The 20,525-nt window shown below is 41.0% G+C and overlaps 2 protein-coding genes and 1 non-coding gene across 3 annotated transcripts; 1 reads left to right on the forward strand and 2 right to left on the reverse strand.

Moving 5' to 3' along the window:
* The first annotated feature begins 1,480 nt into the window (after window positions 1-1,480).
* Window positions 1,481-13,072, forward strand: LOC134083129 (cytochrome P450 4B1). Its single transcript, XM_062539294.1, has 12 exons — window positions 1,481-1,784; window positions 2,255-2,399; window positions 2,496-2,540; window positions 7,448-7,575; window positions 7,778-7,902; window positions 8,584-8,738; window positions 8,850-8,956; window positions 9,151-9,341; window positions 9,797-9,930; window positions 10,330-10,394; window positions 10,889-10,971; window positions 12,299-13,072. Exons 1-12 carry the CDS (start codon window positions 1,584-1,586, stop codon window positions 12,474-12,476), a joined length of 1,557 nt encoding a protein of 518 aa, XP_062395278.1. The 5' UTR covers window positions 1,481-1,583; the 3' UTR covers window positions 12,477-13,072.
* A 1,620-nt stretch (window positions 13,073-14,692) lies between these two features.
* On the reverse strand, window positions 14,693-20,242 carry ppp1r8b (protein phosphatase 1, regulatory subunit 8b). The gene is made up of 7 exons (XM_062539295.1): window positions 20,099-20,242; window positions 19,488-19,548; window positions 18,464-18,617; window positions 17,789-18,006; window positions 16,831-16,975; window positions 16,519-16,583; window positions 14,693-16,219 (listed from the first exon to the last, which is right to left on the reverse strand). Exons 1-7 carry the CDS (start codon window positions 20,149-20,151, stop codon window positions 15,875-15,877), a joined length of 1,041 nt encoding a protein of 346 aa, XP_062395279.1. The 5' UTR covers window positions 20,152-20,242; the 3' UTR covers window positions 14,693-15,874.
* On the reverse strand, window positions 18,827-18,989 carry LOC134083495 (small Cajal body-specific RNA 1). Its single transcript, XR_009939739.1, has one exon. It is a non-coding gene; the product is annotated as a small Cajal body-specific RNA 1 (non-coding RNA).
* Window positions 20,243-20,525: the final 283 nt, after the last annotated feature.

Here is a 20,525-nt window from a genome sequence, read left to right on the forward strand (position 1 = left end):
CCAACACAACCACCAGACAACACAAACCTAAACAGACAAATAAGCTGATCCATACTGACATCACAGTTCGGGAGCTGCTTAAGTGCTAATAAAAAAAGAAAAGAGAAAAAAACTCTAGGTTTTGAGATTTACACATATTTACCATATCATTTAATACAAAGAATATATTTTGAAAATGTATGAATATGTTCATATGATTAGTTCTATGCATTTTAGTAAGCACATCAATTAATGGTCTCCTACATTTTTGCGATGTTCCAACCTGAGCTAAGATCATAAATACTATATTTTACCTGCGTTCTCTGAAAAAGTCTAATTTTCCTTGTTCATGCCAGGAGCATTTGTTATGTCCTAAGTTCGCAAACCCATTATGGAAAGCTAGAAAATACATAAAAATACATACATAAAAAATGGTGAAACACATTGAACATTAATTTAGCAACTACAAACGCAATAGACTTTAGCTATTTGTAAATAAGTAAATAATAATAACACACACACACACACACACACACACACACACACACACACACACACACACACACACACACACATACACACACACACACACGCACACACACACAGAAGATGTGTGTGCATCTCTCAGAGAGGAGGAGGTTTGTGGTTTGATTTTTCCACCTCAGCATCTATAAATGGCGCACTGAGAGCACGGTTCTTTGTGTCACATGCTGTCAAATGGGATGAGGGGTTAACGCTTGATTTGGGCCCCCACTGTCAACTTCAGGCAGCGCTGCCTTATCTAACCCTGACCCTAACCCTAACACCTTCCAGGCAGCGCTGCCATGAAGTCAACGGTGGCAGCCCAAAAGATCATGTATTGCAGGTATGGCTACTGGTCTGAATGATTTGTTTGATTAGAAACTGAGTGATTTGTTTTGGGTCTGTTCTCTCTCTCTCTCTCTCTCTCTCTCTCTCTGAAATCAGTTTCTTATCTGGCCTGTGAATGGAGTGATTTCAGAGTGAAGATTAGTGCTTAATGCTGAGATTAGTTATAGGCCACTTACAGTCAAAATGTTGCCACCTGAAACAGTAAATACACTTAGGCCTACTCACCAACACAGTGAGTCACACTAGGAAACATTATTTAGACTAATAATTTAGGCTAGAGCATTTGACATGCAATGTAGGGAGGCAGGAATGGGCAAAAGGTAACAAAACATAAGGAAAAAAAGAAACATATGGGCACATATTTTGGGTCATAATAACTTTTCAGACTAGGCACTAGCCTACTATTTTTGTCAATGGAAACTGGCTGTTGCCCTCTTGCTTAAGTAGGCTAAGTTATCCTGTGTTATAGTCTACAACTGACATGAGGAAGATCTCATTCAGTAACTGAACACGTCAGAGTAGGATGACATTCTGGCCAGCCTCCCGGTAGATCCGACCCAGTCCAAATGCGCTGCTGTCCAAACACCCCGCCGTTGCTTCTACCCCAGTCTGTATGGCCCTCCCATCTAGTTTGTTATTCATGGATGACGTCTGCCTCTTCCCCCTCGCTATAGTTTCCTTGTAGGTCAAAGACGCGATTGGGAGTTGGACTTACCAACCCTGTACACACTGCGATGGAAATTTATCACAAATTGCAAAGAGCTGTGGAGTTTTACCTAAACCCTGCGTATTTACAATACATTGTAGCCGTCGTTGTTCTTGTGTATATTGCTCTCAAGGTAACGCAACTGGTCGTCAGGAGATACGAGGGCGCCCGGGCTCTTGAGTGCTTTCCCGGACCACCTGGTCATTGGTTATTTGGGCACGTTCGTGAGGTAAGTAGGGTAGATTGTTCGTTGTCTTATGTGTTTTGCAGTGACATATAGTTGTGATATTTTGTCATTCATCTGTATAGCTCTGATCTTAGCGCATGCTACAAAGTTGCTTGTCTGTTCAGCTGTTTTATGCAAATACGCAAAACATGGACAGTTGTTCATCAATTTAACCGATGAACCGAAGAACAACTCACTGTTGAAGTTGTAGCTATATAACATCGCTGTAAATCAGCATTCGCAGTGATGCAGGACTGTGAATATGATAGACTTAGAATCAAGTGTGTGACCTTAAGTGCCCCGCGAGCTGAAACTATGCCATAATTGCGGATAACGTTAGCCTTCAATAACGCAGTTGACTGATGATCTTTGCTATGTGACCTCACTAAATTCTAAGTTATTTGATAGGCTACCTGAGTTTAAGACCTAGCCTATGCATTCTTGTTCTTCTCACTGTAGCAACTCCTTTACAGTTTAAGCAAGATGGAACAGATATGGACAAAATCGTGAAATGGGGAGAGATATATCCATTCGCATTTCCTCTGTGGTTTGGGCCAGTCATTGCCTTCCTCAATATCCATCATCCAGCCTATGCAAAAACTATATTAGCCTCAACAGGTGGGTGTCTGTCTCACACAAGTTTATGTATATACATATTACATAAATAATGGCCTTCTAAATTATTTGTAAATACTGTTCTTCTTCCCCCCACAGAGCCCAAAGATGATATCGCCTACAGGTTTCTTATCCCATGGATAGGTAGGGCAGCCGCAGATTGGAATGATAGTGAGCTTCATTCCAGACAGCATGTGATACTGACTTTGCATTTTGAAACAATGCCATGGTGTCTTGGAGTCATGGAGTCCTCTGTCACATATGCTACAAAATGGACTATAACATAAGGAGAGTTAAGCGTGGTAAAGTTGGTTTTATATTGGATGTTGGATATTCGACACATTCGAAAAACCTATTCAGCACTGGCTACAAGGGACAAATTTGTGTCAAACCAACGTGCACGTGTTACTACAAGGCTTGCCTACATAACACAAAGCTTCATTTGTCAAAAAAACTTATTTTTATTTCTAATGTTGATGCATACTTTTTAATCTATTCTGCGACTTCATTTTGTGACTTACCCATGTCAAACCACATAGGGTGAATTCAGCTAACTGCCCCACACATAACACAAAGCTTCTTTTCTCCAAAAAACAACCTTTGATTTTATAACAACTTTTAATTGTTCAAATGCTATAAATCTATTGTGCGGTCTGACCTTTTGACCTACACATGTCAAAACACATATGGTGAACTCGGCTAACTCTCCTACACATAACACAAAGCTTAATTTCTATAAAAAAAAACACTGTTTGATTTTATATATTTTTTAATGTAAAAACCATGCTTGAAATGTTTTAAATCTATTCTGCGGCTTGACCTTTTCGCCTACCCATGTCAAAACTCATCTGATGATCTCAACTGACTGACCCACACATAACACAAAGCTTTTTAAAAAAAAAAAAAAAACACCCTTTGATTTTATACCATTTTTTAATGTGAAAAAAAGGCTATAAATCTATTCAGCGGCTTGACCTTTTCACCTACCCATGTCAAAACACATCTGATGATCTCAACTAACTGCCCCACACATAACACAAAGCTTTTTTCCCCCCCAAAACCCACCCTTTGATTTTATACCATTTTTTTTATGTGAAAAAAAGGCTATAAATCTATTCAGCGGCTTGACCTTTTCGCCTACCCATGTCAAAACACATCTGATGATCTTAACTAACTGCCCCACACATAACACAAAGCTTTTTTTCAAAAGAAACCCACCCTTTGATTTTATACCATTTTTTAATGTGAAAAAAAGGCTATAAATCTATTCAGCGGCTTGAGCTTTTCACCTACCCATGTCAAAACACATCTGATTATCTCAACTAACTGCCCCACACATAACACAAAGCTTTTTTTCCCTAAAAACCCACCCTTTGATTTTATACCATTTTTTAATGTGAAAAAAAAGGCTATAACTCTATTCAGCAGCTTGACCTTTTCACCTACCCATGTCAAAACACATCTGATTACCTCAACTAACTGCCCCACACATAACACAAAGCTTTTTTCCCCCAAAAAAACACCCTTTGATTTTATACCATTTTTTTATGTAAAAAAAAGGCTATAAATCAATTCAGCGGCTTGACCTTTTCACCTACCCATGTCAAAACACATCTGATGATCTCAACTAACTGCCCCACACATAACACAAAGCTTTTTTTCCCCAAAAACCCACCCTTTGATTTTATACCATTTTTTAAATTGAAAAAAAGGCTATAAATCTATTCAGCAGCTTGACCTTTTCACCTACCCATGTCAAAACACATCTGATGATCTCAACTAACTGCCCCACACATAACACAAAGCTTTTTTTCCCCAAAAACCCACCCTTTGATTTTATACCATTTTTTAAATTGAAAAAAGGCTATAACTCTATTCAGCAGCTTGACCTTTTCACCTACCCATGTCAAAACACATCTGATTATCTCAACTAACTGCCCCACACATAACACAAAGCCTTTTTTCCCTAAAAACCCACCCTTTGATTTTATACCATTTTTTAATGTAAAAAAAAGGCTTTAAATCTATTCTGCGGCTTGACCTTTTTGCCTACCCATGTCAAAACACATCTGATTATCTCAACTAACTGCCCCACACATAACACAAAGCTTTTGTTCCCAAAAGACCCGCCCCTTGATTTTATAGAATTTTTTTAAAGTGAAAAAAGGCTATAAATCTATCCTGCGGCCTGACCTTTTTTCCTACCCATGTCAAAACACATCCGATTACCTCAACTAACTGCCCCACACATAACACAAAGCTTTTTTTCCCCAAAAACCCACCCTTTGATTTTATACCATTTTTTAAATTGAAAAAAAGGCTATAACTCTATTCAGCAGCTTGACCTTTTCACCTACCCATGTCAAAACACATCTGATTATCTCAACTAACTGCCCCACACATAACACAAAGCTTTTTTTCCCTAAAAACCCACCCTTTGATTTTATACCATTTTTTAATGTAAAAAAAAGGCTTTAAATCTATTCTGCGGCTTGACCTTTTTGCCTACCCATGTCAAAACACATCTGATTATCTCAACTAACTGCCCCACACATAACACAAAGCTTTTGTTCCCAAAAGACCCGCCCCTTGATTTTATACAATTTTTTTAAAGTGAAAAAAGGCTATAAATCTATCCTGCGGCCTGACCTTTTTTCCTACCCATGTCAAAACACATCCGATTATGTCAACTAACTGCCCCACACATAACACAAAGCTTTTTTTCCCTAAAAACCCACCCTTTGATTTTATACCATTTTTTAATGTAAAAAAAAGGCTTTAAATCTATTCTGCGGCTTGACCTTTTTGCCTACCCATGTCAAAACACATCTGATTATCTCAACTAACTGCCCCACACATAACACAAAGCTTTTTCCCCCCGAAAACTCACCCTTTGATTTTATAAAAAAATGTAATGTGAAAAAAGGCTATAAATCTATTCTGCGGCTTGACCTTTTCCCCTACCCATATCAAAACTCATCTGATGATCTCAACTGACTGCCCCACACGTAACACAAAGCTTTTTTTCATAAAAAATTTTTATAAAATCAAAAGTCAAGCCGCAGAATAGATGTATAGCCTTTTTTAACCACATTAAAAAATGGTATAACATCAAAGGGTGGGTTTTTGGGGGGAAAAAGCTTTGTGTTATGTGTGGGGCAGTTAGTTGAGATAATCAGATGTGTTTTGACATTGGTAGGCGAAAAGGTCAAGCCGCTGGATAGATTTATAGCCTTTTTTCACATAAAAAAATGGTATAAAATCAAGGGGTGGGTTTTTTGGAAAAAAAAGCTTTGTGTTATGTGTGGGGCAGTTAGTTGAGGTAATCAGATGTGTTTTGACATGGGTAGGGGAAAAGGTCAAGCCGCAGGATAGATTTATAGCCTTTTTTTCACATTAAAAAATGGTATAAAATCAAAGGGGTTTTTTTTTTTGAAAAAAAGCTTTGTGTTATGTGTGGGGCAGTTAGTTGAGATCATCAGATGTGTTTTGACATGGGTAGGTGAAAAGGTCAAGCCGCTGAATAGATTTATAGCCTTTTTTCACATAAAAAAATGGTATAAATTCAAAGGGTGGGTTTTTAGGGGAAAAAAGCTTTGTGTTATGTGTGGGGCAGTTAGTTGAGATAATCAGATGTGTTTTGACATGGGTAGGTGAAAAGCTCAAACCGCTGAATAGATTTATAGCCTTTTTTTCACATAAAAAAATGGTATAAAATCAAAGGGTGGGTTTTTAGGGAAAAAGAGCTTTGTGTTATGTGTGGGGCAGTTAGTTGAGATAATCAGATGTGTTTTGACATGGGTAGGTGAAAAGCTCAAGCCGCTGAATAGATTTATAGCCTTTTTTCACATTAAAAAATGGTATAAAATCATAGGGTGGGTTTTTAGGGAAAAAGAGCTTTGTGTTATGTGTGGGGCAGTTAGTTGAGATAATCAGATGTGTTTTGACATGGGTAGGTGAAAAGCTCAAGCCGCTGAATAGATTTATAGCCTTTTTTTCACATTAAAAAATGGTATAAAATCAAAGGGTGTTTTTTTTTTAAAAAAAAAAAAGCTTTGTGTTATGTGTGGGGCAGTTAGTTGAGATAAACAGATGTGTTTTGACATGGGTAGGTGAAAAGCTCAAGCCGCTGAATAGATTTATAGCCTTTTTTTCACATTAAAAAATGGTATAAAATCAAAGGGTGTTTTCTTTTTTGAAAAAAAGCTTTGAGTTATGTGTGGGGCAGTCAGTTGAGATCATCAGATGAGTTTTGACATGGGTAGGCAAAAAGGTCAAGCCGCAGAATAGATTTAAAACATTTCAAGCATGGTTTTTACATTAAAAAAATATATAAAATCAAACAGTGGTTTTTTTTTAGAAATTAAGCTTTGTGTTATGTTTAGGAGAGTTAGCCGAGTTCACCATATGTGTTTTGACATGTGCAGGTCAAAAGGTCAGACCGCACAATAGATTTATAGCATTTGAACAATTAAAAGTTGTATAAAATCAAAGGTTGTTTTTTGGAGAAAAGAAGCTTTGTGTTATGTGTGGGGCAGTTAGCTGAATTCACCCTATGTGGTTTGACATGGGTAAGTCAAAAAATGAAGTCGCAGAATAGATTAAAAAGCATGCATCAACATTAAAAATCAAAATAAGTTTTTTTGACAAATGAAGCTTTGTGTTATGTAGGCAAGCCTTGTAGTAACACGTGCACGTTGGTTTGACACAAATTTGTCCCTTGTAGCCAGTGCTGAATAGGTTTTTCGAATGTGTCGAATATCCAACATCCAATATAAAACCAACTTTACCACGCTGGAGAGTTAGGCTATCTAGCTGCCACGTTAACTGGAAGAGTAAGCTAGTTCCAGGATGTTTGTTGTGATCGTCATGTCCATCGATATTGAGGATTGTTGATACAAGGCGGCGACTTTGCATTTTGAAACAATGTGTCTTGGAGTCATGGAGTCCGCTGTCACGTATTGCTACAAAATGGACTATAACAGAAGGAGAGTTAAATGCACACATCTCTAGTATTAATGCTGCCTATTAATTTGGTTTTGGTTTTCCAGGTGAAGGCTTGTTGGTGTCTCATTCAAACAAGTGGTTCAGGCACAGACGACTACTCACCCCGGGTTTTCATTATGATGTGCTTAAGCCTTACGTGAAATTGATCGCAGATTCAACTAACGTTATGCTGGTATGTCCAAGGCAGTTACATTGAACCTGGTATCTTATAAGTGAGAGGGATGAGAAGAGTATTTCTGGTTTGGCTATTTAGCTCTGTAATGCAAGATGATTTACTACAGCACTGAAAGTAGATTGATTACTTCTTTACTTGTTAAACCCTTAATAACCCTACGACTCCAACCTTCTCTTCCTGTTGCTTCCATCTGTCTTAGAGTAAATGGGAAGGCCATGCCACATCAAGCGAGTCTTTTGAGCTTTTTGAACATGTCAGCCTGATGACACTGGACAGCATTATGAAGTGTGCCTTCAGCCGCAACAGTAACTGCCAAACAGAAAGGTGACCAGTGACCAAACCCATCAACAGTAGTGCAGTACAGTGCAACAGTTTTGGAGTAATCTTGAAATATGTGTTCATGTGTATGAGACTGCATGCCACTCTACTATATCCCACTCCATACTCCTCCAACCCAGGCTATGCACTGTACTTCTGTGGTTCGAGACGGACCCCATGTAAATGGAAAATTTAAGCTTTCACAGCGCAGGATCAGCAACATATCCAAAATACACCAATTTGAGTTAGAAGACGTTTATTGCCAACTGTGCTATAATAATAATAATAGTTTTCACCAGATTTGTACATTGATATTTAGCCTTGAGCTGGCTAGTTTCTGACTAACTCTTTACCATCCAGGGTTGCGTTTCCTAAAGCTATAGTTGCTAACTTAGTTGGTTGGCAATGGGGAATTGCATTGCGTTTCTAACTTAGTTACATTTCCTGTGTATTGGCTGCATTGTGTATTTGCTGCAGGACAGTGTTTCATGCTAGTTAAAAAAAATAAAACCATATTAATGCCATATTAACTACCCCCGTGTATTAACCTCATACTGTAGCTGACATTTTGCAAAATCAATATAAAAGCCACGGCTAATTTGGGAGATTATGGTAGCAACTATGGTTTTGGGAAACATGCAGTGCCAGAACCTCAGTAACTCTGTGATTTACATTCTCTCATTCCAGTGGGACTAATGCATACATAAAAGCTGTGTATGAGCTGTGTGACCTGGTGAACCTTCGCTTCCGGGTCTTTCCATACCACAGTGATATCATCTTCCACCTCAGTCCACATGGGTACAAATTCAGGAAGGCATGCAAAATTGCACACGACCATACAGGTATCAGCAAAAATATTTAAGATCTCACATCTTTATAGAATTTCAGTAATATGATGTAATATGGTAGTTATTATCTCAATAATATAATATAATATAATATAATTATTCAAGAGGAAGTCATCAGAAGGAGAAAAGAAATATTGAAGCATGAAGGGGAGCAAGAAAAAGTGCAGACTAAGAGGCACAAGGACTTCTTGGACATCCTCTTATGTGCACGGGTATGTCCCCTAAACCAAAGCACAATCCCTGTTTATCTAAATTTACACAGTGTTGCCGATTTGTATTTGATTGTTTGATAACGTTCCTGCCCATAATCTGTGTTCCTGATTACCGTGTGGTCTGATTCTTCCACTTGTGTGATCTGACTTGTGAAGTCAACATTGCTTTTCGCGGCGGATGTTCCCATTGTCAGGATGAGAACCAGGAGGGCCTATCGGACGAGGACATCCGAGCCGAGGTTGACACGTTCATGTTCGAGGGCCACGACACCACGGCCAGCGGCATCTCCTGGGCCCTCTACAGCCTGGCCTGCAACCCAGAGCACCAGCAGCTGTGCAGGGAGGAGATCAGCCAGGTGCTGCAGGGGAAGGACACAGTGGACTGGTACGGCCTGGGACCACGTCTCACACTCATGTCCTGTGTTACAAGTCTGGCTAGAGGTTTTGCATTCATATTTTGGCTATAAGTTTGCGGTTTATTGTTATTTTTGTTCTTTATGTAAAATTTGCCTCATTTGTTTTTACTTGTATATAGATAGATAGCCTTTATCGTCATTGTATAGTTGTCTGTGCAATGAAATTCGGGGAGTGTTATCGTAATGTTTTGCACCACATATCTTCCCTGTGAATTGATAATGAGCTAATGAGCTATGAATAATGCTCTCCATGAAATGATTTTCAATACTCAAATTGAAGTGACATTCAGAATAGCTATCTTGGCATATTTAATGAATTTTCCATGCCCAACTCTGAGTAAAGTTTGATGTTCTCCTCTGAAGTCACACTTTGATCTTTCAACAAGTTTGATTGAACAAATGGAATTATTTGTTTCCACCTCAGGGAAGACCTGCACAAAATTCCGTACACTACCATGTGCATCAAAGAGTCTCTTCGTCTGTACCCACCTGTACCTGGCATGGCCAGGAAACTGTCCAAGCCCATGACCTTCTTCGACGGCAGGACTGTGCCAGCAGGTGGGTGACCCAAGTTGTTTGTTCCACTTTATTGGGCCATTATGCAATGTTACATCTGTCTTTTGTCTGAGACTAGCATGAAAGGGTTTAAATATTAACCTGTCTGTTTGTTTGACTGCAATAAGAGGTCAGTAAGCAGGTTAGGGTAGTCATAGTTCATATCCTAGTTGCTTCTTGAGATAGATAAGTAAGGATTTTTCATGCAAAAATGTCGTCTTTGATGAATTGATTATTGGCAAACATGATCATGTAATAACACATTTGAAAACCTCACCCACTGTCTATATGAAGTGCTTTTTGTGTTTATCTGAAGATTTTAAAGATGCTACACAGTTTATATTTGCTTTGGGGGGACTTGTCTGCTCAGAAAATGTCAAACGTCATGTTTATGGCCTGCAGGTTTTCTGGTGGGAACCACTGTTTTTGGTCTGCATAGGAACCCCACAGTCTGGGAGAACCCTCACGTAAGTGGTGCCTAGGAACTATAATCTATTGCACTTGGATAAAAGTCAGTCTTTCCTATGATTAGTTTTAGTCGTTTATGAGACTTTAAAGTAGTTGACAAATGTCAAGTCTTCTAACTACTAATTGACGTTTGTCAATTAAAGGTTCCCTAAAAAATCTGCCTTTCTTACCGTCATGCTGATGGTTTGTTATGTGAAAATATTTGAGCTGTCAGCTATTGAGCCATTTTTAGCTATTTTGTCAGTCAAGGAGAAAGTGTGTTAAAAGGACACCGTATTCTAATATGAACAAATTAATGACACTGATATGAACAAATGTTTTAATTAAATTTCATCTTAAACAATCTTGGAAACCTGAAAACTAAACTAACTAGCCTCTATGTTAGCCACTTATTGCTGTGCACCCATGCACCAGGTGTCAGCAGAAGCACAAAGGAATTACCCTTGCTGAACTAACTGGTCTCTCTTTGCCTGTGCCTGTGTTGTTGCCGTAGGTATTTGACCCGCTGCGGTTTCTGCCAGAGAACTGTGCCAAAAGGTCTCCGCACGCATTTGTGCCCTTCTCCGCTGGTCCCAGGTCTGTGAGCTTGCCAGATGATGATTGGTGTCACGGACACTGTTATAGGAGAAGGCATGCAGGCACAAGGGGTGCTCAGGTTACTGTATGCAAGGAGGCTACTCATTTACCTAAATGGAGTTTGGAATCATTGTGCCTTTGACCCACTTACGACCTTATGCAGACAATAACTTCTCAGGTTAATGATAGTTTTGGCTGGGTGTAAGGAGCTAGGGCTGCTTGCGTTGCTCCTACTGTAGGTTGCTTGGGTCAGAATCTGACATAAGCAGTTTTTAGTTTGGGCTTTTCCAATGGAGATACTCATTGTTGTATTTCTACCAGTTTGAACATGATTATTTAAATGTGGTCAATCGGCCATATGATGATGTTGCAAGAAAATTCAATGCAAGCAGACAGAGGCAGATTTCAAGACTGAAATCATGGTAAGACATTTATTAGTTACCAATGGTGTCAAAGCTACAAGCTCGGAGGCCAGTATGACGCACCGCTTAAGGCGGCAGCCGACTGACCTCTATTGCCTGTGTCAGAGCAAAAGACTCATCATCAAACGATAACAGGTGAAAAGGTCACAAGGGTAGTTGGTTGACAAGGTTTGGCGTGATCAAAAGGCTGGGGTCATGACTAAAGCAAATGATGAAATATTTCTACTACAATGACATTCAGTACTTAATCACAGTACTAACATCATGGGCTTTTGAATCATACAACGACTCTTTGAGATCTTCTCTTGAGTACAGTAATTTCCCGCATATAAGCCGCATTGTGTATAAGCCGCAGGACAGTGTTTTATGCACATTAAAAGAAACAAAACCATATTAACACCATATTAATTGCCCCCCTGTATTAACCTCATAGCGGAAAACATTTTGCAAAATCGATGTATAAGCCGCGGCTAGTTGTCGGGAAATTACGGGTATGGCTTGGTTCACTCCTTTAAAACGTTAAAGTTTCCTGTATCCTCATCTCTGTTGGAACAGTACAAACAAAACCAGACGGAATCCACACAGTGACCAGATTGATTAGCCTCAGACTGTTTTGTTTGGGTGCAATTTTTGTGGTTTTCAATGAACCATCAACGCCTCTGCCTAAGGGCTAGGATTTCATTTAGTGCCAAAAACTAGCGTGAGCCGGCTGCCTTGAAATGAACAGAGAGGTTATCGTGAGGTTGCCCACCAGGGAAACTGAAAGAAAGACATACAGTATACACATTGATCATCTTCTATATTCTTTATGCCATTTCTCTTTCTGTCATATGGCTATTTAATATTGATCTCCAATGTTGATGTCCCTATTGCACTGAACTCTCCCCTCTCCTCTCCCTCCTAAGGAACTGCATTGGCCAGAACTTCGCTATGAATGAGATGAAGGTCGCAGTCTGTCTGACCTTGAGGAAGTACGAGCTCATGACCGACCCAGACCACAAACCCAAGATGCTGCCGCGTCTGGTGCTGCGCTCCCTCAACGGCATTTACCTGAAGGTCAAACACCTGGAGCTGGAGCCTTGAGCCACACCTTGCTATCCAGCGGCGCATTTCCCAAAACCATAGTTGCAAGCCAAGTTAGCAACTTTGTTGGTTGCAATGCAATTTCCCATTGGTAATCAGCTAAGCTGCTGAAAGGTTTTTAACTATGGTTTTGGGAAATGCGCCCCAGAAAGGTAGACACAGTAAACAGACTCAGTAACCAACATATGGATTCATTGGCCAGTGAACGTAACACTAAACTGGAAGGGCACTCGAGTGCAATAGGCCAATAGTCCACTCTTGTCATAAAATCTCGGAAGTGCAAGAACATCTCGATCCACATCTGCTGCTTTAATAGGCCCATGCTACACTCTTTCACCAGCTTCATGAAATCAACTTCATTAAGGGAATTCAATAGATAGCAGGCTCAGTGTACAGTATGTATATACAATACTAACAAAGTGATCATTTATACTGCTGAAAATGGAAAATTGTTTGGATTTCTATGGAATTCAAAGTCTGTTATTGATTAAAAAGATTGTGAAAAGTGCTTTAAGGCATTTGCATGTTACTGTTTTAGAACATTCCTGCCTGTGATGTTGAATTTGATGTTTGAATAACACTCATTCTTCCACTTAGTGTGTTGTAGTGTCTTACCTCTGTTGCCACAGCATTGGATTCCAATGCTATCACATGACCTACTTTCATTTAAAAACCCAATGAAACCAACAACATTATATAGTGATGATAACCTGTTGTTATTCACAAACTTTATTGAAATGGGGGAAAAAAAATGATTTCCCATTCCCACATTCCCATCCGTCTCAGTGATGGGAAGATAAAAATCAATTTTCCCCCATCATCTCCTCAGGAATGCATTTCTCCCATCTGTTGCCAAATGTCGCTGGAATGCATCCAGAAAAAGGGGAAAAGCCCAGCCTACCACGGACCCCATCGCCTGTGTGAACGCACTTGCTAATGACGGAGTAATCACCAATGTTCCATCTGCTCAGAAGGGACTCCTTAGGGAGTCATTCGGTATTGTTCATACGGTCTCTCAGGGAATTACTCCCTACAAGTAATTAAAAGGCATAAGGAATGGTATTTGAGAGCGGCGATATTAATTTATCCATTTATTTTATTCAATTTATTCATTTATTTCTCGAATCAGCCAAAGTAGGTGTTGAAGGACAGTAACAGTATTCCAGGTCCTGTCCAAGGCTCCTCATTCCAAGCATGTTTTTAACTCGTCTAGTCTCTAGCCATTACTAACTCGTTAGACGTGTTGCTTTATGAATGAATAAAGGTACTTTGTCTGGGTTGAGCTTGGGAACAGAACTGGAGGAGACGAGGTTCTGAATGGTGAGCAGAAGCGGAGAACTCGCCAGGCTGCCTTGGACAAACAGGGCTGCTTTTATCACCAACATTAGGTTGGGTGAACCAGCTGCCTGATCTGCCGGCGATTTGGATTTCGCCCTGCAGCTCAGGCTGGATACCCGCACACCTATCGCTCCTGCTTCCTGTCCACGTCTTCTAGGTCCAATCACAAACTAGCTTATCCAAAAGGTGCACCCGGATCGTTGGTCTAATAGGTTGAAGGACTATCCTAAAGCATAGTCATTTGAACTATGCCTATTGATCACGCCTCTTGTGCAGTAGAAATAAAGCACAGACTCACCAGACTAATGTCCAGTCTTGAAAGATTGAGCTTAGTATGGTGATAGCCAGACTACAACACATCTGTAACAATAAGGTTGTGCTGAGAAAAGTGGTTGTGAAAAGGGTTGAATAAGTGTAACAATGAACACTAGGCCTTCACACAAGCAGTTTGCAGCTGTTGTGTCGACTTCCTCCTCAGCCTGAGTTGCAAACTCTCCTCTCTGTGTGCAAATGTGCAGTTTAGCAGCTCGCACATCAGCCTTATTGAACTTTACTTGAACCTTGTGGCAGAAGACACTTACATGTAATGTTAAGGCCTATGTATCTTGCAATCCAAGTGACATGACATGGCATTGTCTCTTGAATTGACAATGCCACGTCAGACTCAGTAATTGTCAAGAATGTATGCCGTGACCGTGTGATAACATCGGATCCAAGCTATTGCCTTGTTCCCATATATTGCCATGCATGATTTCATTAGCCAGGTCAGGTGGAGTCATTTCCGGGAGGAACTCCCAGAGGGAGTTATTTCAATATTTTTAATCTCAAAACAAAACTTACATTGGTATGTACCAAAAATCATTAGTGACACTATAGAATTGTTAAAAAATGACAAAAGTGTTTATTTGCTCTCAGACGTTATCAAAGACACACTGGACACTGTATCCGACACAACAAAGTTTCCATTTACACAACCATTATGTGGAGAACTTGGTGTTTCTAGTAGGTTGTTTCGAAGTACCAGAACAGACCAAAGTTAAGCTGAAATGATGATGTTTTTCCTTAGGTCCACTTTAAAGTGAGCCAGCCCAGGCCACAATGCCCAACATTTGTAAGACTCAACTACTCTGAAAGGTTGTGTTCCTCACAGCACCATCTAGTGGATGCAGAAAAAAAAATCATTAAAATAACGGTTTCCTGTTTGTGGAGTGTTTGGCTAAACACTCTTCACTGCTGTCCTCAAGGGTCCATTTTGTTGAGGTCAGTACAGTTGCTGAACCCCGATCTGCACGTTCAGACTCCACTTGACAATTTCATCTACTTGGTCTTGAAGGACTGGCTTTGTTAACATACGGTATATTCTGTCCATTGTATGTGTAGAGAGGACAAAGTATGAAATAGCTAAAGAAATTAAGTACAAATTACACAAAATAACCATCAAGAATATAACCTTAAAGAGAACCAAACACACAAGTCACAGTGAGGCAATCCCTGACTGAGTCCGAGTGCGGGTATATAACTACCATTCATAGCACTCTACTACATGAAGGAATATCCAAGAGCCTTTTGATGCCACTGCAACTGATGCAAACAATCTGCAAAAAAAGCATGGGGGGGGGGGGGGGGTTGCAACACTGTACATGTTAAAAAGTCCTCAATAAAACGAAACTAAAATGGTGTCAAAACAACAGGGTTACCAGGAGTCAGAAATGACATGGCGGCCTCATCATGTTCTCATATGCAATAGATGTGAATGGGGTCAGGGGAAACAGATCCATCATGGAATCATGGTCCTTCCAATGGATGACAACAGATGGAATGCAATCAACAGTGTCACTCATAGGCTAATACAAGTTTTTAGAGCTCCCCTCCCGCACCCCACCCCACCCCATAACAAAGTGAGACAAACCCTGTATAAATAGATCTGTGTAAAAAAATGTGTGAAAAAAAAGTCAGTTCGTACACGGCCGTCTCCTCCATCTTCTTCTTCTTCAACACTCCTCCTCGTGTCATCTCTAAGAAGTGTCCACCCAAACGAGACAGCGCCGACACCCCATTGGCTAAATGAGCAGCGAGGGGGTGGGCTTCTTCCCGGGCCACGCCTCCTTGGCGTACTTCTTCTTGCGTGGCTCGTTGAGGGCCTCGGGCGGGTAGAGGCCCGTCACCGGTGTGGGGTTGAGGGTGATGGGCGGCAGCTGGGGCTCGGGCGCCAGGTCCACCTCTGGCGCGGGGTTGGGCAGGGGCAGCGGCAGCCCCCCGAGGATGGTGGCGCCGGGGTGCCCCTCCTGGTGGCTGGGTGGCAGGTCGGAGTAGAGCCCACTCCGGGAGCCCAGGCTGAGTGTGTGTGAGCGAGGCACGGAGTCGTCCAGGCCCAGGGCATTCTGGTAACCCTCCAGCTTCTTTTTCTGTGGCCAAAAAAAAAAAGAAGAAGGTCAGAAGAAGCAGAAGTGAAAACTGAATCACTTATGACGGGTAACTCAAGCCTTACTGACATTAATGTCGACCTTTTTTACTAATCAAACGCACTTCCAACGTTCTGAGAACTCCCCGCAGTACTTCAGTGCCCTTATATGAGTAAAGATGGCTTGAAGTCCATTTCAGACCGTATAGGAAGCTGAATTTCTAATTTTCCCATCAGTGAGGTCCCAAATTACAGTAGCAGCGCTCTGGTAAGCAAAGCGGTGTCTGTCTCCTTAAATCTCACCTTCATAGGAACCACTGCGGTCTGCACCATGTTCCTGAAGCGCCCTACTGATGGGTCTATGTCCTCTGCAACCAGACAGAATGCACAGTGGTTAGCACACACGAAATGTCACAAGTCACACTGTGCTAAAGCCCAAATAGCATGCTTTATATAGTCTCCGCTTTATTGCACTCAATTCACCATGATGTTTCATTACTATCTTACACGGCATTAAAATGTATCTAAATGTATTTCAAAATAGAAAGTAAAAAAGCAGTAGTACGTGAAGAGATAACCGTTTCGCAATGTCAAAACAGCTCATGCTTATTGTACCTGGGTTGATGACTTCGTCGTCCTCCTTAAAGGTCACTCGGGAGTTTCGGCGCTTCCTCTTGGGCCGCTGGATGTCCAGGTTGCCCTCCTCGATGGTCAAGCTTGAGATGCGCTTGTTGTGGGCCGTGTTGAACTCGGTCAGATTCTAACACAAAGCAAAATAGAATAGAATAGAATAGAATAGCATAGAATAGATCTTTATTGTCATAGGTACATTGACATTTAAGGTGCTTTCCCGTCAGTGCATAGTTCATGAGTCTATACAAAAAATATTACTGGCTTTCTTACACAAAGGACTACAGTAGGTGCGGTTTTGCTATACGCCTCGCCTCAGTACAAAACAAGAGCAGCTATATCTGGTGCTATAACAGCAAACATGCAAATGCTAGTCCAACAGCAATCCCCCTTGCACTGAGGTCAAGCCTCAGACGCACGAACACATGCACTAAAATACATTCAGCTGAGTAAAAATACACAGGATGACGACAGTTGTCTCTCTCGCATGCACAAGATAAAACTCCTTTCTCTCTGTCTCTCAAGGCCAATACAGCCCGCAAGCATATGCAATGCTGTGCAATAAATACTGTGCAATTAAACAAACACATCTCAAGTACGCACCTACTCTTCCATACATACGCAAATCACACACTCAGACAGTGTACTCCAACAGTCTCATACGCACACACAGACACATTCTCACACATAGCGACACACAAACACATAAACACTCACACATGCACATCCACAATATATCACTCACTACTGTCATTTCCTGTGTCGGCTAATGGTTGGGAAATTACGGTAATCAGAAACACACACACACACACACACACACACACACACACACACACACACACACACACACACACACACACACACACACACACAGAGAGACACAGACACAGACACAGGCACAGGCACAGACACAGACACAGACACAGACACACGACACACACACCTCCAGCTCAGTCTCCTCCTCTGGTAGGCCCAGGAGGCCCTTCAGCTCCTCGTCCTCCCCGGCCTTGGTGTCCCCCGCTGCTGCCCCGGGCTGGCTCTGGGGCTTCTCCCTGATGGTGTAGAAGCGGGTGGAGGCCCCAAACGACATGGTGGAGTCGATAGGCACTTGCTGGGGCTTGTGAGGCTCCAGCCGAATGTGGCCCAGGAATGTACCGTGGGCTGAGGACAACCACACAACCAGAGACTCATTAAAAAGCCATTTTTAAAAATAAAAGGCTCCCATCTCATCTTTGCATGAGCGTACACTCTCTTTTAAACATTGACAATTGATTACTTCACAATACATATGATGGATCTTAAATGAGGAGCGTTAATGCTACATTTGCATGATAAACAGCTTGACGATAGATACCTTGGATGCTTGGCATTAATTAATTAGCTGCACAAAAGAATCTAGCAAGAATGTTACTATTCTGAATGTACAAATGATGAACTAGATTAATCCTAGAGACACAATTCTCATATCTGCCACTCTAACCTGCACTTACACTCTCTCAACAACCTTCCACATTCACATCTTAAGGTCAATCCAATGGCCTTTTTTAGCTGTAAGTGTGCTAGCTAGAGAACTGTGATGCAGCGTGCAGGGTAAAGGTGTACTCGAGGGCTCACTCACTGCTGTTGAGGTCGATGAGGAACACCCTTTTGAGGTGCTTGTGGTACACCAGGGCGGCATGTGCACGCGAACATGACTGGTGGTCGATGGTGAAATCGCACATGTCCGGGTTCCTCCCGAACATGTAGAACTTCTTCTCATCTATGATGAGTTTCTACATAGAACACATAGGTTAAATGAGGAAGCACTGGGCCCAAATAGCGCAGTCTCATACAGAGATGACATTATACTCTGATGACATCAACTAAAGAAGCAACAGGACATACAATGTATACACATCATAAACATTAAATTAAATCACATAAACAAATATCAATATACCAATATAAAGTAATTACACAACAAACTGATGGGTATGTCAGTCATTGTTCCGCAGGTCATAACACAGAGCATATCTTCACACTCCGAGCTTAAATCTTGCGGGGATTTCATCTAGCACTTCTATTGACCCGACAGCCACATCTAAACAGACACCAAAGTGCAAGCACTTGTGGGCTGCTGACTGCCAGGTTAGTATCGAGTGCAGGGGGAAGGGTGGGGCTGCCATATAGTTTGGGTCACCATCATATGCCTGGACTTTCATGCAAGACCATGTATAAAGATAAAAGATAGTCCACAGGTTCCTAAATGATTACTGGTCGTTTTCAAATATAACATGCACTTGAATGAAGTCATAATATAATTACTCTGTGGATTAAACCAATGACTGGATGTAATGTTGGGAGTCTATAGTGTAGACGCCCTGAAAATAACTTGAGGTCCAATTTACATGTAATGGGGAATTTGGCCCGGAGGAATGGGGTAACCACTCTCTGTAAAATCATCATGCCAATCAAGTGGCTACCACCATATATATAATAAAGCTCTATTATATCTATTGGCCACCACCATATGGGTTTTAGGGAACACTGTAAACCAATAAGGCAGAGAGGTACACGAATGCATACACAAGCTTGTCAAAGTACACTTAAGTAAACTGCCAGCCGTATTATCAATAGTGTCGGTGCCAAACTGCTCGTCCTACCTCAACGAGTTTATCTCCTTTCACTACATCCAAATGAAGACCAGGAGGAGGCTTCCCTGCCCTGGGGGAAAAAAAACATGTTTATATTTGCAGCAAGGTACAAGCCCTTCCCTGTCTAATGACCAGAATTATTGCAAGTACTGAGAATGCTGAAAGCAGTTTTAATAACTGATAAAAAACCGTATCTCTAGTTGCCACAAAGTACAAACAAGGGGGCATTAAAAGTGTGACGTTAAAGCTGACGATTAAACTAAACTGATAGCTTGCATTGCTTTGCATGTTGCGAATTGAGATCCCTTCATATAGCCTACCATGCTATGAACTGTTTCACCGTGCATAAACTGATCACATATTGCTCATTGAAAGATTACAGAGCACAGATGATCGGAAACTATATTAAATTAGTTTTACAACAGGAATATCCCTGAATAATCTTGTACTGGATACTCACTGTGTGCATGGTCCTAGCAAGCTAAGTTTACTTTGCTAGCTACTTAGCTAACAAGGGACCTGTCTCGTGCACATCTAACCGCTCTCCAAGCACACAGTAGTTGCAACAGATGTGTTATTCGATAATAAACTCGAGTGCATTTTACACTGGTGAGACTCACCACGATGGACATTCAAAATTCGGTATAATAACGTCAGCTTTGGTGTTAGCCATTTCGCTTCATTCTTCATTCACACGAAGAATCGAAATGCATGCTGGGCCTATTTCGGAAGTGCATGCAGTCTGAGAAAATGGGATTTGTAGTTCCGCGATGCTATCACTGCAAGCAGTAGCCAAGAGCAAGAAGCTATCACCTTATTGAAATAGGCTACAGAATATGGTTAAGACTGATCATCGACTTTGCTTAACCTAATTTAGCCTAAACATGGCACTATGTGTTATAATAATTTAGATTAGTCCTAATTCTAGGCCTACATGACTAGCAGTGAAGTTTATTTTCATGTTGACCAATATAGGCTTAGACTTTTTTTTTTATTTTTTTAAGCCTTTAGGAAATAAACAGGCTATGGCTACATAGGACAATTATT

The sequence above is a fragment of the Sardina pilchardus genome, chromosome 6 (genome assembly GCF_963854185.1).
Source record: "Sardina pilchardus chromosome 6, fSarPil1.1, whole genome shotgun sequence".
In the NCBI taxonomy this organism is placed as follows: Eukaryota; Metazoa; Chordata; class Actinopteri; order Clupeiformes; family Clupeidae; genus Sardina; species Sardina pilchardus.

What these genes read in the sequence shown, in the direction of transcription:
- LOC134083129 (XM_062539294.1), top strand. Translation starts at nt 1,584, where the DNA reads ATGGAAATTTATCACAAATTGCAAAGAGCTGTGGAGTTTTACCTAAAC. An exon ending in AATTGCACACGACCATACAG is followed by an intron (nt 8,739 to 8,849) that starts GTATCAGCAAAA and finishes TAATTATTCAAG; the next exon opens with AGGAAGTCATCAGAAGGAGA. An exon ending in ACATCCTCTTATGTGCACGG is followed by an intron (nt 8,957 to 9,150) that starts GTATGTCCCCTA and finishes TCCCATTGTCAG; the next exon opens with GATGAGAACCAGGAGGGCCT.
- ppp1r8b (XM_062539295.1), bottom strand. Translation starts at nt 20,151, where the DNA reads ATGGCTAACACCAAAGCTGACGTTATTATACCGAATTTTGAATGTCCA. An exon ending in AGGAGGAGACTGAGCTGGAG is followed by an intron (nt 16,976 to 17,788) that starts GTGTGTGTGTCG and finishes GCTTTGTGTTAG; the next exon opens with AATCTGACCGAGTTCAACAC. An exon ending in CCGCAGTGGTTCCTATGAAG is followed by an intron (nt 16,220 to 16,518) that starts GTGAGATTTAAG and finishes TTTTGGCCACAG; the next exon opens with AAAAAGAAGCTGGAGGGTTA.